The following is a 16,394-nucleotide window of genomic DNA, read 5'->3' as shown; positions in this document are numbered from 1 at the left end:
TCTGAGTTTCACAACCAAGGAACTACTCGTGCTGCAGTTTGTACAGAGATTGTTACACTGGTGGGGATGTCTGAGCTGAATGGAAACAGCACAGTGTTGGCACTGGTAGAAATGTAGTTATTGATAAAGAGCTCACAAAGTTAGGGTTAGTTTACCCTGAGTAAACTGCTATGCATGGTAGCCTGCAGCTACCTCACACATCAGCACAGTGTGCTGCAGCCCCAGCACCAACCAGCACCACCAGCTCACCCCATTTTCAGTGTACACCATGGTGTAAGGAGAAAATGTGAAATGAACACACTATTAATTGCTATTGTTACTTAGGGAAGAAAAGGTTTGGATAGTCTCAAGGGAGATAACAGGAGTGAGAGGGCAGGAGCAGAAAGAAGCACAGATGGAAAGAGAGAGCAAGAAATTTGACTTTCAGCACAGCAAGCTGCTAAACTGTCTCTGGGCTTGCTGTGAAACCATAACCTCTTACAAAGTTACCAGTCAGCAATCCTCCACACAGAAAAAAAAGAATGCTCCAAGTTTTGCTTCTCAGCTTGGTTCAAAAAGGAGCAATATTTATACATTATTGAAGAACTGTGCTGCCTTTAAAGTTGAGTAGCAACTTCTCAGATGCCTCCTGCACTATAGGGGTCTGTTTAATAAATGGTGAGGGGTTTAAAATCTGGGCCATCTGAGAAAACTATTTCCTTCAAGGGTTTAAGAATTGCAGCTGAGGATGTTTCACATATGATCTGCTATTTTTTGCCAAGCAGATTTCTGTCTGGGATTTTTTTATACAGACCATGTTGAGGTACTTAATCATAGTCAACCTAGAAGTCAGTGGGATATTTTGAGTACTCTGAAACGGCCAGTGATCTTCACTTTAGCTATGGACAGAAAACCTAGGGGAGGTTAAGCAGGCAACTTGCAAGCTAACAGAGCCCTTAGGAATCTGTAAATATTCTAGAGTAATTCCTCTGAGTCAGTTAGTTTTAACATCTGTAAAGAACTATACAATGTGCAGGGCAAGGCTGAATCAGGCTCTGCGTGTCCTTTTTCCCTTACTTGCTCAATTCAGGGCTAAGCCCAGAGGGTAGACATAAAGAAATGGCTGCTAGGAAGTGAAGGGAACATCCTGCCCTCATAGCTTTCTTCCTAAAAAAGGTCCAGTCCCCTTTGTGTCCATGAAAGACATTGTTTACCTACTTAAAAAAAAAAAAAAAAAATGGGGAAAAAAAAGGGAAAAAAAAAGGTTGTCTTTTCATTTGTTTTACAGCCTTAAAAACTAAGCCGCCACATCAATGTTTTTAAGTGGCTTGTTTCCTTCTTAAATGCCTGGTACGTCTGGAAAAGCTGGAAACTAGGGAAAAGGTAATTGTCCATAATTTTTTCTCGAATGTATTTTGATACAAAACAGTAATAGGTTGAATGGAAGTAACTGAAAAAGTATATAGCTCCCATCCATGGGACTTTCGCTGCCATTTTCAGAAAAAGGTCATCCTAGGCACCACCAGGCAGCATAACTTGTCACACACAGCTTGTCCAGCCCTCCACAACAGATTAATGTTCCACTATGACCAAGTTTTAGAAGGAGAACTAAGCTGAACAGGTTACCAGGTGTCCTGATGCCTGAGTTACTTTATCTAAACCAATGAGAGTTTATACACTGGATAGCTTTGGGGATAAAATGCTAGACAATGACATGAGAAAGGCATTTGCTAATGTGTTGGAGACTTTTTCGGATTGAGAAAAGGTCACGATATTTCAAGTGCAAGTAAGTACCTCTGTATACACTGAATGGATTGTAAAGTATACTATATATACCTGTGTCTGAAACACAAAATGCTCTTTTTCATTCCTAATAAATTATTTTGTAAAAATAGAAATATACACATGGAAAGACAGAGAACTAATACATTTAATGGATCTAGAAACAAATCACTGCATCTACAAAAGTATCTAGGTATCTCAGCCATTTTGTGCATTCCAAAAGCAGAAGAGCCTACTCAATGCCCTTACAGTTTTTATTCACTGCCAGCAAATACAGCTTGGGGTCTCTCCAATAAAGGGAGGTATGGTTTTCTAGTAAAAAATTAATGGATGCAGATGAAAAAAAAAAACAACCTGGGAAATTATACAGTGTTTAAGATGAAGTTACTTTTGTTGCTATTACAGCTGACCAGGCCAGTTTATTTAACATTTTAGAATTGAGGGAAGTGTGTTGTTTATTTAATGAATAAGTTTTCATTCACTTAAAAAAATAAAATAAAATCAAGTGCAGACCTATTACTTTCTTTCAGGTGCTAAGTCATTGCATTTCTACTGTAGAGAAAATTCAATTTTTGTAATCAATAAGCACTGGGCATACAGGAAAGAATTATGCTTTTTGTCCAAGGCTAATTCTGCATGCTGCTGGGAGCTCCCAGCACCCACAGAGGCATTCTTAGCTTTGTCACAACCTGAAACACCTGGAGTTGGCTTTTAGATGTGTAATATATTCTATTGCAAACATGCTTTGCAAGTGTCAGAGTGTTGTAAAGAGCCAAACCATGATCATGGTGAATGAATACAATTACAACTGACAGATAATCTGAATTCTACTTGTGTCCTAAGTTTGTTCAATATTATCAGTATAGTTCCTGGTACCGGCTTCCAGTCTCAAAGTCTCCTGCTTCATCTTGCTTTAGATAACTACAAATTGAATAGATATTGCTGATAATATTATAAATGTATGCATTTTTAGTAACTTCAGTATTGCCATCAACTCATTGCTCATTATACTAGCTCAGAAGACTGCCTCTTTCTGGATAAATAATGTTTCTGAATATACAATATTAATTAGATGTTGATTTCTCCCTCTAGGACCTAATCTAAACATTAAAAAGAATGGGTTGAGGGTTTTGCACTTTTTCTGGTACAGATACAATTGCAAATGTGTTTCAGACTTAAACGGGCTTTTTTTGTCATTTATTGGCTTTTGACTGTTTTACATTTCTTGCTACAGGCAGGCAAACTTATTCTTAGACTGTGAATGACCTCGAGAAATGTAAAATTCAAACAGTTCAGTCATTACCAGGAAAAAAATTGTTGTAGTATAAGGCATTTTTTTATTCTTAAATGTTTGTATTCTATTTTCAACAATTCTGACACATAAACACTAGTTTTGAAAGGCTGATTTCAGATACCTGCAAATGATAAATCTGAGGTCTTTCAGAGGGTGGTGTTGGTACGTGGCATGAACCCTTTATCTAGACAATACAATGATGAAGCAAACTGACAAGTTATTGACAGCAGGGAGGAAATCTGTTGCATTCAGCCTGTCCCTGGTAGTGTAAACAACACAGGAGGGTAAGGACTTTTTTCACCTGATGATTATTTATAACTTCATGTGAAATGACCTTGGCCTTAATTTCTGTAGCCAGTGGAAATATGCATCTAAGCTCCAAGGTGTCTTCTTTTACCATTAGTTTTTAGAACACACTGAGGTTACTCATAATATTCACAACAGCTTTACATCCTGAGTGTAGTCTGTCTGTTCTACACTACTTAGATGTGTTAAACTACTTCGTGCACAGTACCTGACAGATCTGCAGCAATGAAAGAATCCTGTAAATGTGGAACTTACTGAAGAAGTATGATATAATGTGTATTGCATAGATCAAGCACTGGATTTACTACCTGTGTACAGCACCACATACACAGACATTTCTGCCTGGGAAGTCTGAGACAGAAATATGACTGCGCACCACACTGAAGCATAAGAAAAGCAGATAATTGGCAAGATGCTTGATGGAACCCAAATAAAATAGTGTACAATAGCCATGTATACATGATGAAATGACAGTCTCTGAAATAAGAATGTCTTTTTCTGGCTGTTAAGTGTTTGAAAACAACATTAAGTAGTACAATGTAATTATTCAGTTTATGGTAAATGCGCCCAAACCTTATAAGTGCTCTAACCAAATGCTGTACTTAATATGAAGTTACTATAAAATTATAAGCAGAAGATGTAATATATCATGCCATTCATAATACTATATGTTTTCAGCGAAAGAACCTTCATGTATGTCATGCAGATTATCTTAGCAATATGACTACATAGCAAAGAAGCATTATTGACAAACAGTTCTGAAAGAATAGTGACTGAACAAACGCATTTTTGCCAACTGATTGTCCTGTTTAAATACCATTGAAATGAGGCTTTGTCTGAAGTTTCCTTGTGGACTTTCTATTAAAAGTCAAGATTAAGTTGTTAAACAGAACACTAGATTAGAAATCATAAAACTTAACTGTGGCAGTAGCTTTAGGTGAGACTAGGAAAAACATATAATTACAAAGACATTGCTGTGCTCTTATTCTTGTTAGCCACTCCCTACTTCACATACCAACAGATGTTGACCCAATTGTCTTTGGGAATGTCCATGTGTGCTGCAGTGCAAATAGTTCATTCATTCCACTACACAGCCTTTGTTTTCAGATAAGTATGGGTACAATTTTGAATGCTTTCTCTTAAGTGAGCTTGTTTCAATTTAATTCATGATGGCTGGTGGTGCAAATCTCAGCATTCTTCATCACAAGTAGCACCTGTTTTCCATTGCAAAGTGGCCAACCACAATCACCTGCATTAAGACTAAACACATTCAAGCAGCAGTTCAGCTGCCCCAATTACAGGTATCCACCGACACTTGCAGAAAGCATTGTTTGTATACAAAATAATTAAAACTTTTGACTCCTTCCTTTGAAACAGTAACAGAACGTATTACGGTATTCAGTGGCCCTGACTACCAACAAATGTCCAAAGGAATCTGAGGATTTATTCATATGAAAGTGTCAGACAAAACTGTTTTAAGCTTAAAAACAGAGGGAGAATATATCAGTTCTGTTAAAAAGCGTGGCCTTCCAAACAGCAACTCATATGTGTTTCACAAGTGGGGCTTTCTTCACAAGAAAAAGTGGATCTGATTGTTTATGGGTAATATCCAAGCTAAATGTATATCATATCCATTTATATGTTAATGAAAAACCTAAAAGCCTAGTCCCCTGGAAAGGTTCCTATATGCTTTGATGTAGTGTAGATCAGGATCATTACGGAGAAAGGAAAACATCGTCCTGATGTGAAATAACGTTTGGTCTTTCAGACCATTGTAAAATACAGCCAAGAAAAGTTGTATTTTTGATCTTAATCTGCATTAGAAATATGTTGATTAAATCACAAGACAGTTTCAATTTAAATTAAAAGGAAGCCTCACACTAGTAGCTAACATGCCTCTAAAAACATCAGTATTTATGAATGTTCACATTTAAACTTGAAGGCATTTCATTTCACCATCAACAGTGTGGTGGTAAACATGTTACTGTTCTGGACAACAGTTTATCTTGGCACTGGTCTCATTTGTGTCTAATAATGCAAGTCTTTTGAGAAACACCAGACTTTCTCAAAGCAAACAGCTGGACCAGTAAAGGTTGCCAAATTCTTGAAGTCTGTCAGATCAGTTTCAGTAAATGCAAGAAAACTATTGGTAAAGAAAACTACATATATTTTTTAAAACTGCTTTGAAGCTAAAAGAGCATTTACACTTTGTTTTCTTCTAAGGCTCAGCAAAGCCTGGAGCAGCCCTTATTTTACTCAAACCAACTTTTCCTGTCTCTGATGATGATATATGTACATTCCTTTGCAACAGGTGATATTTCATATGCCTATTTTTGCCATGTCTGTGTGGTAAATTTCATCTTGATATTTATGTTTCTATCTGTTTTATTGTAGGAGAAATGCCAAACATTTCAGCTAAGTCTTAAAATTGCTTCAGATGTAGGAGAAAGCCTTCATCAAAAGACAAATGATCTGACTGAGAGATCAGCTTCAGAGTAAAGCCAAGCCTGAAAAACAACAACCCAGAATCTTTCCACGACCAGAAGAAATGAGCACTGAGAGACCTTCCAACTTAATCAAACATCCAGGGCAGACAAGCATTCCTTACCTCGAAAACATAACTGATTTCTCCTTAAATATTACTGACTGCACCCAGGTAGTGGTGCCAGAGGAAGTTTTTTTCACTGTTGCTGCTGCTGGAATACTGGAAAATCTGCTTGTCCTTATTGCTGTTTTTAGAAATAAGAATTTGCATTTGCCCATGTACTTCTTCATATGTAGTTTAGCCATTTCAGACATGTTAGGTAGCTTGTACAAAACTCTGGAGAACATCTTTATCATCTTGTGTAAAATGGGGTACCTGACACGTCGTGGGGACTTTGAGAAAAAGCTGGATGATGCCATGGATTCCATGTTCATTCTGTCTTTACTGGGGTCAATTTTCAGCTTGTTAGCTATTGCAGCAGACAGATACATCACTATCTTCTACGCTTTGCGGTACCATAATATCATGACATTAAGAAGGGCCTTGGTTATCTTGGCAATCATTTGGACATTCTGTGCTGGCAGTAGCATTGCCATTGCCCTCTTCTCCTATGAAGCAGCAACAGTCATTCCCTTCACCATCTTGTTCCCTTTGATGATGTTTTTTATACTGTGCCTTTATGTCCATATGTTCCTCCTGGCACGATCTCATGCTAAAAAGATTGCCTCACTGCCAACCAGCACAGTCCATCAGAGAACTAACATGAAAGGAGCCATTACACTGACTATTTTCCTTGGAGTTTTCCTTTGCTGTTGGGCTCCCTTTGTTCTTCACATCCTCTTAGCCAGGTTTTGCCCTCATAACCCATACTGTGCCTGCTACATGTCCATTTTCCATGTCAATGGGACACTTATAATGTGCAATGCGATCATTGACCCAATGATTTTTGCATTCCGAAGCCCAGAATTATGGAGTACATTTAAGAAGATGTTCTGCTGCACCAGGTCAAACTGGAACTGCTAGATGCTTCATGAAAAATGAAGATTATAGAAGCACATCTATAGGGTACTGTGCAACATCAGTTTGCAGAATTAAAAATACCAGCAGTTATAGTCAAAGCAATACTGTGCTTGTAGGACGCTGCCAGAGACTTTCAGAAGGGTACCAAAGCAAGCATAAAAACTAGTCATGCACATAAATCTTTGCAAACGAGATCTCCAGAAATAATACTGCTTAAGTTAATTCTGGTGATAATTTTTATGAAAGTAAAAAAATAACTCTATCTTAAATATATTTTGTCATTTCAGAAAAATTCAAATCCAAATATTCTGCATCAAGTATTGCATTACATCAGAGATGAGTTTATGCCAATTCCTTTTATATCAGTAATTTCAGTTTGAGGTGTGTAATACTTTAAAATTCTTTTATTTAAATCACAATCAAATAAGCATTTGTTCCTAAACTGCACATTTATATAAAAGCCTAGGATAAAGTAGAAAATATAGACATGTAATTGAATTTTGCTGGAAAAGTGAATTCATGACTGCTCTTTAACATCTAGTCTCTTTAAAATCATGCAATTAGTGTTCTCTACATCTCAAAAATAATTTTTTGAGTGTAAGTCCAAGAGAAGATATTTTGGTTTGAAAACTATTTTTAGTGACTTAAGAGTTTTTCCCAACATAAAGTTGTGGCAGCAAAGATGTGGTTTGAATTTTAAAACGAAAAAGCCAGGTCTGCACTAGCAAAGGGCTAAGCTTGCCATGACCCCATTGGAAGTCCCTGGTCCAGTTTGCATTAATAAAATAATAAACTTTGCAGACAGTAAAATAAGTTTGATTCGGCCATGAATTTCTAAACATACTACAACAAAGAACTGAAAAAACAAAATACCAGACACAAAATTCAAAGACCTCCAAGGAAGTCAGCCACTGGAATAAGGAGCCAGCTAGCCAGTCTGGAAGGATGCTACAAAACAGTTCATAATTTACAAAATCCTAGTGAGAAAATTTTGAATTGTCTCTGCCAAAATAATACAAAACTTTAAGGCAGAATAGTTTTCAACGGCAAAATATCCTGAAGCAGTCCAGAGCATATGGTGAGAAATTAACCTCACAATAACTCAGTGGAGTTAGTCAGCTGTGCCAGAGAGAATGTTTAGTAAGAGACAGACATGAAACTAAGAAAGCCAAAGCACAGCTAGAACAAGGAGGGGAAAAGATAAAACCTGTTAGAATTCATAGATAAATAGAAGAATTTACTCTGACGGAACACTAAGTACAACAGGAATTTCAAGATATATGGAATATCTACCAAACCATACATATTCAGGTGGACTTAGGCTTACAGATAAAGATATAACAAAAGGACAATAAACCTGAAAGTCTCTATAGAACCAAGCAAAGAAAATATCTTTAATGAGAAAAGAGATACTAAAATGAAAATTTTTCAAACCTATATATTTACCAAAAAAAAAGGTTTATCTATGAAATGCAAGTTCAGAAAGGAGTTCAGATATAATCACACATTTTACTTTAATGAGAATTTTTCATTTCCATCAAAAGTAGAACAAATATAGAGCTGCACAGCAGGAAATTACTTTTAAATTAAATTTAAAAATTATACAATACTAAAGGCAAGGCAAAACAAAAGACCTACAGTACCATAATACCCTGTGCACATAGTTTATGTGCTTCAAAATGTTAAAAAATATTCATCAGAAAATTGTGATTTAGGCAGCCCCTATGTTAACTCTGCAACACATTAAATACCTACTAAATAAACCTTAACTCAGAACTTTATTTTTCACCTACTTCACTAAAACAGACATAGTTAAGAGAGGTAAGTAGTCTCCACTATGTTACAATTCACTGCATCTTGTTAGGAAGTCCACTCTAACTCCACAGATGCAAGGCCTCCATGTTCAGAATGAGGTCTCCAAATGAAATTTTTAATAAAATATGTGCAATAATTAACCTCATAACTTCTAAACACAGAGAAGTAATCCTTAAAGAAAACACTGTACATTTAGCACTGCAAAGAGGAACATTCAAAACAGACTCATGTCAAAATCTAAAATTCAGCAGTAAAACACATCATTGAAATGCTGTATAAAGTACTCCCTGTCTTGTGGAGATGCTGACAGTTAGGGCTGGGAAAGGGACAAATGTGAGACCCCAGGCTGGGCATGGACATGGCTGTGGCTATAGCAGGCCCCAGACTGAGCCGCCTGCTTTCTCCTACCACACCAGCCACGTGGCAGCTCAGGGTAGTCCTGAGGCAAGTGTGGCTTGGCCTGGAGGAAACAGGACAACTTGGACCTGGCTGCCTTCAGCCCTCAAGTGACTGCCCTCACCTACGCAAGAGCCTCAGGAACTGGCTGGTTCTAGCCTTCCTTGCAGCATGCCCAAGCCCAGGGAAAGAGGAGGGGGAGCAGTTGCTCACAGACCCTAGGAGCCAGAGCCCAGCTTTGGGCTGCCAGCCCTGCACTGCCAGCACTTTGCTTTGCAACAAGGACCTGGGCTCCTACCTTGCCACCAAGCCTGGTCTGCAGGCCATGTCCAGGGGAGAGTGGCCAGAGGCAACAGTGTTGGACAAGGCACAATTCCTACCCTCGTCCTACATGTCCAGCCGGTCTTATGGGTTTCCCTACTGCCCTATGTAAGCTGCAGCCTCCAGAAATGGCTGGGAGTGGTGGCACTCTACTGCCACGGTCCCAGACCTACACCAGAAGCCCTCAGACAGCCTGTGTGGTGCACAGACTGCTCACCAACATCTGGACTCACTTTGTCCCTTTCATTATCCACAGCTCAGCCTCAGCCTTGGCCTAAAACACCAAGAACTTAAAATACAGAATCCATCCTACAAGCACACGTTTAATCCCCTTCCTCTTGGCCCTACGTCAAGGGCAGAACAAACTGTCCTCCAGTAACCCAGCATCTGTCCACTCCTTCCCACACTGTCCCAGTGTCTTTCTCAGCACCATCCCCAAGCCTCCAGCCACCTGAAAAACACAGAGCAGCCATGGCCATGTCTGTTATGGCCCAGTGAGATTTTTCTTAACATGTAGCTTGTTAAAACAAGGAGCCTCCACTTAGGCAGCAAATTTTTGGCAGGTTTTGTCCCACACTGTTTTCTATGACTTGAAAGTATTATGCAGTTACTGACATTGGATCTCAAATTGCCATGAGATCCAAGAACTGTCTGGAACTGGTTCCCACCTGATGCTGCCAAGAGTTAAATGCCTAATCTTTGCAGCCTACCTGGTCTCATCTGTGGATAGTCAGAACACTCCAAAACATTTGTTCATGTCAGGATGCCGGAGCAACAACTAAACTAAGGGTTTGAAGTTACATCTTTAAACTGGTGGTAGAAACTTGATGGCTGTTACCGTTAAACTCTATGTTTAATACACAGCCAGCCAGCAAGATTGGGAAAAACCACTACACAAGCGGATATAAGACAAAGCACAGAGATAGCAAGGTTGTAAATTATGAGAACTGTCTGTTGTCTATTTTTAATGTGTTCAAAACAACAGAACTTGCCATGTTCTCTGTGTAAATTTCTAAGAAATGCAGATCCTATGTATTCATAATACAGCTGAAATCTACATCACAATATTGGCTCTCAAACTGAGCCTAAGGGTTATATAAAGAAGTCAATATAAAATTCAAAAGACACATATAAAAAATTTTTAGTTTTTCTTCACTTTGCAGCTGTTATGATTAAATAGTGCATTCTTTTAAAAATATATCCTTTCTGGGAAGGCAGGAGGAAGAGCACAAAATATTCTTGAATAAAAAGGCTTCTAGAAAGATTTTAATTTTCAAGTCTGCCAGCATTTGTTGCATGTCAGCAGATGGGTAAATCTCTGTATGTTATCTTCTAATTGGCTGTAAAATTCATTTGCATTTTAGCGGTTGTGCAGTCTCCAAGCAAATAAGTTTTCCTGTTTCACGAACTAATGTCGCCATATATTATCCTGTGTTGCTCTTTGAACAGGTTCCTTAAGCAATGGTTTGTGAAACCTTCATTGTATTGTACTGAAGTCACTCTTGAAACTATAGTCTGATATATTAATGCATAATAGTGGACACCTTTCTCAGATTTTGGGACTTCTGCCCAGATTTAGATTACAAGTATTTGGGAGGCAGAACTTGTACCTTATCTTTGGAATAAATAAGTTCATCTTGGATCCTACCAGAACCTAGTAAGTCTGGAAGGAAAATCCAGTCCCTTGAAAATCACAGGCAACACTACAATTGTTGTTTCATTTGGAAGGGCCCATGGAACTTCACATGCCTGTGGCACCAAAACATTTCTTAGTCAATTACTGCAAAACCAAAGAAGAAAAGCTCCTCCTCTGTTTCTGTTGTTTTGAACTGAACTTCATGTTCAGGAACAAAGTGAACAAATCTGATAAAGGCACCCAGGGGAATTAATTCCTCTGAAGCAGTCGGGATGCCAGTGAGGGAGAGACTTGCAGAGCAGTTTGGGTTTGTTCACAAAATAGCAAGACAAACATAGTTTATTTGTGAGAAAATATAGTTTAGAGTTTATTTCTGTGAGAAAAATCTGGTTTCTATGAATTATGGTACTGGGAAAGACTTTCAGAAAAATAGGTGTCTTGGGCTTCTATTAGCTAAACAAAATTTTGTTTTTTCAAACAATATTAAAGTAACTGGAAAAGAAATTTGACTTGAAGTGCAGAGCACTGTCAAAAGCAAGAAATATTTGTTTATAATATTTGTTTATAATATGAGTTGGGGCGAATGTTAGCCTTCTCTTTTTAAACATCTCAAGCAAGATATGTCAGCTAAAATTACAGGCAGGAAAAGAGTAAAAGGATCTTAAGGTTTCTATTTATTGTGAGACCTAATGCTGCTTGTAATAGTACTAAATTGTGATTATGTTTACAACCTTCTCAATTTCACTGATTTTTTTTATTTAGTTTAGCCTTGGAGGCTTGGAACTTTCATTACTTTTGTTTCAGTACTAAAGATCAACATTTCAAGCCAATACTTTTTGTAAAAAGTCATTTTGAGCCAGATTTGAACTAAACTCTTCAAATGATACATTTATTCAGACAGTATCTATTCCCCAAGTAGGCACATGATCTGGTTTTGAATTCTCTCAAGACAATTACAGCAGATAGATGTCTACAAAGATATTTTGTGTTCATCATTTGATAGTGCTTTCATATGGCTTTGTTTGAAGTGTCACTTTTACAGAAGACACAATGCCGTTGTGAGCTTCTGATTCAAAGAGAAGGACTTACAGGACAATTCTGTAGAAAACGAGTGTGACCATTTCAGAAAACTTTTCATGTCCACTTGAAAGCAGTTTTCTTATGTCTGCAAATCCCTTCAAATTACTGCTGTAACACAAAGTTCATACTATGGAACTGTCACACATACTCTAATGAATAACCACCATTATTTAACAAGTAATTCTGGATAAGCAAGCTGGAGTACAAATGCTTAATGAATAATTAAAATTATTTATTTCTTTCCATATATATATTTATTTTTTACATTAAGGCCATGAGATAAGTTTCTTACTTCACATTCCGTTGCTTCAGCAGCACCTTCACACTACCATTTATTACAATTTCTCTCCTTCAACCATTACACCTAAACTTCATGAAGGTAGAGCTAGTCAAAAACCATTTGCTAACAGGAGGAGTTACTCCACTGGCAACTTCACACCCTCTGACATACTGACCAAGGATGGAAGAAATGGGGCATGTGGCCTGGCTGGACGGCTGTATTGACCGTTCAGCTGCAGTAAGGCAGGTGCATGGTTATCATGGATACCCAAACGGCCCCTTTGGCGGTATTGTTGTATAGGAAGGTTTCCAAAACAAAAAAGCAGGCTTCACTGCATGCAGCTTTACAGATCAACAACTTGTTTCAGTGTCATGGTCTTGAGGCGCTGCCAGGTCTGACTGTCCCTGCCCACCCCTGGGGATCCCCCAACTCTGCTTGTGGCCCAGAATCCCATTTCAGCCCCCCAGAGCCGTCAGTCCCTGCCTGAGCAATCCTGCAGCAGGGCTGGTGTCCAGATCCCCACAGCTCTGCCCTGCCCAGCCATGGGTCCTGCCGAGCCAGGCCCACCTGTGGACCTACGTCCTGGACCAGCCTCAGCCCATCCCTAGGGAAGTGTCCGATGCCCAGGGCTGGGCTGCCTTGCTCCTGTCTAGGGTGGTGGGACAAGCCCTGGCTGCCAGGCAGGTCCAGCCCTGATGGACCCCAGAGGAGCCCCATGGCCACCAGCCCCCACAGCACCCTGACTTTAAGCTGTTAGTTACAAGCAGGCAGCCAAGATCCACTTCCACAGAATCTGGAACCACACAGGAGCCTCTGTAGCATAGCATGAGAATGCTGGGCTCTGCAGGGAGCCTCAGTGTCAGCATAACACCATGTACTTTAATACAGTCTCTAAAGCCAGCGAGAAATGTCTTCAGCCCCTTTAAAATCCTATCACATGAGTTATTCTGGCTAATCATCCCTTGCGGACAATTTAAATTTGGACTCAGTGCTTGGTGGCATTATAAGTCTAAGGTAGATGTCTTCCAATTCAAAACTAGTTTCCCAGTCCCAGGGACTCCTGCGGCTACTCGCTTTCAAAACCAATTGATATTATCCACCATGCTAAAGATGCATTTGAGCTTTCATTTGAATTTTAAAGAATGATCTACAGAGTCTGCTTCACTGATGTACCACTTCAGTCTTACAGTCTTACATTTTAATTTACTTGAGAAATGAAACCACAGCCAAGAAATTTGGGTAATCGCGTCATCTGGTGTGACAGATAAATCTGTCTTAACTGCCAGTCTGTGCAATGAGGAAAAAAAAGGGAGAGAGAAAAAAACTTCTTTCTTCAGCCTGGCACAGAGCGGTCCATGTCAGAGGGCAAGCTGGGAGGAACTGATGGAGGCCTGAGGTCTCTCATCTGCACTTAGCTTCCTCTCAGATCACAGCAGAGTCTTTGGAAGAGGGGGAATTTGGATAAAATGCAGCTGCTGGCTCCTGGATGAGCAGGCAGCTGAAAGAAGCACAGCCTTGCAAGCAAGAGCTGACTAGTTAATAAGGAGCTGAGACTGGCAGGGTTTCCCATTAGAGGACCCAGTACTAGCGGTTGTTAGAAGTCTGGGAACAGGCTCAGGGAAAAGGGTCACTGAAGATTAATTTTTTTTTTTTTTTTTTTTTTTTTTTTAAATAAGGATGTGAAATGAACTAAATCAATTCTTTAGTCTTTTTCTACACATAGTGGTCTTTACTGAAGTCTTTGTCTGGGTGGGTCAGGAGTATCAGGGGCATGAGAAAGCTCATCGGGCGGAGGGCTCCCTGATCTCCCAGGCTGCAAATGTTGCCAACAAAGCCAGGGTCAGGCTAGGAGGAAAGAAGGCACAGAAGAAACAAGTAATTTCTAGGATTGGGTAGGACAGCCTGGAAGTAAGCACAACAGAGAAAGAAACGGTTGGAGAGGACATATTCACCTTGCACTGCTACAAAGAAGTGTGCAGACCTGAGAGAGAAGCAGAAATGAAGAAAATAAGATTCAGAGTCAGAAGAAGCAAAAGAATGTTGAGATGTGAGTGAAAGGACAAGGATATGTCCAGAACAGGGCTTTTGTTCTTGATTTGCAATAACAACAAATAATTGGGGGGGTGTGTGGGGGGGTGTCAGCTGCATTTTCTGTTTGATATTGATGTATTGGGTGCAAGTGCTCAGGTCCTGGCAGTTGAGGGGAGCTGCAGGAGTGGCCTTTGTGGAGAGAGGCTGGAGGTGTCCTGTGCCCAATAGCCAGATCCAGCCAGGTCTGAAGGATCCAACACAGGGCACAGCTGAGCACTTCATGGTTGCACCTCTGTGAAAATGTGCTTATGAGTAAAAACGCTGTGCAGCAGATGTGAGAAAAGAGTTGGGGGAAAATGTGAGAGAAACAGCCCTGTAGACACCAAAGCTAGAGAAGAAGGAGGCTGAGGAGGTGCTACAGGCACTGGAACGGAGACTCCCCTGCAGCCTGTGGAGAGACCATGGTGAAGCAGGTAGTTCCCTGAAGCCCTTGGAGGTGACCATGCAGAAGCAGCTATTCACACTGCATGCAGTCCATGGAGGACTCTGCTGGAACAGCTGGGTATTTCCTGAAGGAACTGCAACCTGTGAAAAGCCCATGCTGGAGCAGGTTTACCCTGAAGGGCTGCAGCCCACTGAAGAGGACACATGCTGGAGCAGAAGATACATATGAGTAGGAAGGAGTGGCAGAGAGGAACTGCTATGGACCAACCACAACCCCCATTCCCCATTCCATTTCAAGGCAGAGGAGGACATAGAGGAGTCAGGAAGTTGAGCCTGAAAAGAAGGGTAGGGTGGGGGGAAGGTCTTCTTTTTAGTTTTGTCTTTGTTTCTTGCCATCATACTCTGTTTCAATTGTCAATAAATTAATTTTGCTGAGGCTGAGTCAGTTTTGCCTATGACAGTAACTGATAAGAAATCTACCTGTCTGTATCTTGACCCACAAGCTTTTTTCACCTTATTTTCTCCCCCTGTCCTGTTGAGGAAAGGAAGTGAGAGAGCAACTGGGTGGGCAATCTGGCAGCAAGCCAAGGTCAGCCCACCACAATCAATTAATCCTAAAAATTAGGATTAACAGTTCTCCTAGAGATCAGATGCAATAGGATTGCAAGTACGGGCAAACCTCAGGTGAAGGAAATGGAGTACTGTAGACTAGTTTCTTGAACTTGCACGAGATTTCATGGATATCCCAACCTGAAGCATCTTTAAGTGCTGTCACAATGACAGGAAAACACTTAAGACTAACTGATGAATAAATCACAGATAAAAATGTTAAAATGAGTTCTGTGAATAAACCTTTGGCATCCTTTTACCTCAAAGCACTGGGACAAACTAAATAAATCTCTTTCCAGATGATGAGAGTAAACTTTTCAGGTATACATGGCTTCGTGTGCTGAGTACCAACTGCCAGCTTTCTGCCATCAGATGGTGAAAACTGGGTGAAAATTCCTCTGACTGTTAGAAGACAATCTGAATTAAATAAAGAGGTGATTTAAAATTGGGCTCAGAGCTTAGTATTATTGCCTTGATAGTGCCCAATAAAATCTGAACATTCAGGAATAATATTTTATATTGAAAATGCACACCAGTAGCTTCTTATAACAGGATATTGTGTGACAGCTGGTCAGGAGTGTTCTCAAAATGGTCCATATATTTACTGTTTATTTAACTGCTGTTCAAGCTCAAACCCTGTCATCTTTCAGAACTCATGTCAGTCTCAGCATGTCAAAGGCAAAATTTTCTGACAATACTCAAGCAAGATACAGGCAAGTATCTTTCTTGGCTGTATCTTCTTTTTCTTGCTGCAAGATACAGGCAGAGCTGACACAGCCTGTGAAGCAGTTATTTCTGTTTGACATATTAGTGCCAGAGCTACAGTACCACATGGCAAAAAGAGCACTTGCCTCAGAAATCCCAGTGAAGAGGTGGCTAATAAGGAAAAAATATTTTGACCACCAGCTGCCATTAC

General features: G+C 39.8%; 2 protein-coding genes across 4 annotated transcripts in view; one reads left to right on the top strand and one right to left on the bottom strand.

The window, feature by feature from the left end:
- The window catches only part of LOC308059996 (uncharacterized protein), a 114,281-nt gene that overhangs the window by 82,308 nt on the left and 15,579 nt on the right, over positions 1-16,394 (bottom strand). The window lies entirely within an intron of this gene.
- MC2R (melanocortin 2 receptor) overlaps positions 1-16,394 on the top strand; it is a 37,183-nt gene extending 20,789 nt beyond the window's left edge. The window contains exon 1 of the mRNA XM_080378123.1: positions 1-16,394. This exon is cut by the window's left edge and continues 20,789 nt beyond it. Coding sequence (XP_080234249.1) covers positions 5,910-6,869 — 960 coding nt within the window. The 5' untranslated portion in view covers positions 1-5,909 and the 3' untranslated portion in view covers positions 6,870-16,394.

Source organism: Falco punctatus (assembly GCF_963210335.1).
Source record: "Falco punctatus genome assembly, chromosome: 3".
NCBI classification, from domain to species: domain Eukaryota; kingdom Metazoa; phylum Chordata; class Aves; order Falconiformes; family Falconidae; genus Falco; species Falco punctatus.
This window is presented reverse-complemented; position numbering and strand designations above follow the sequence as displayed.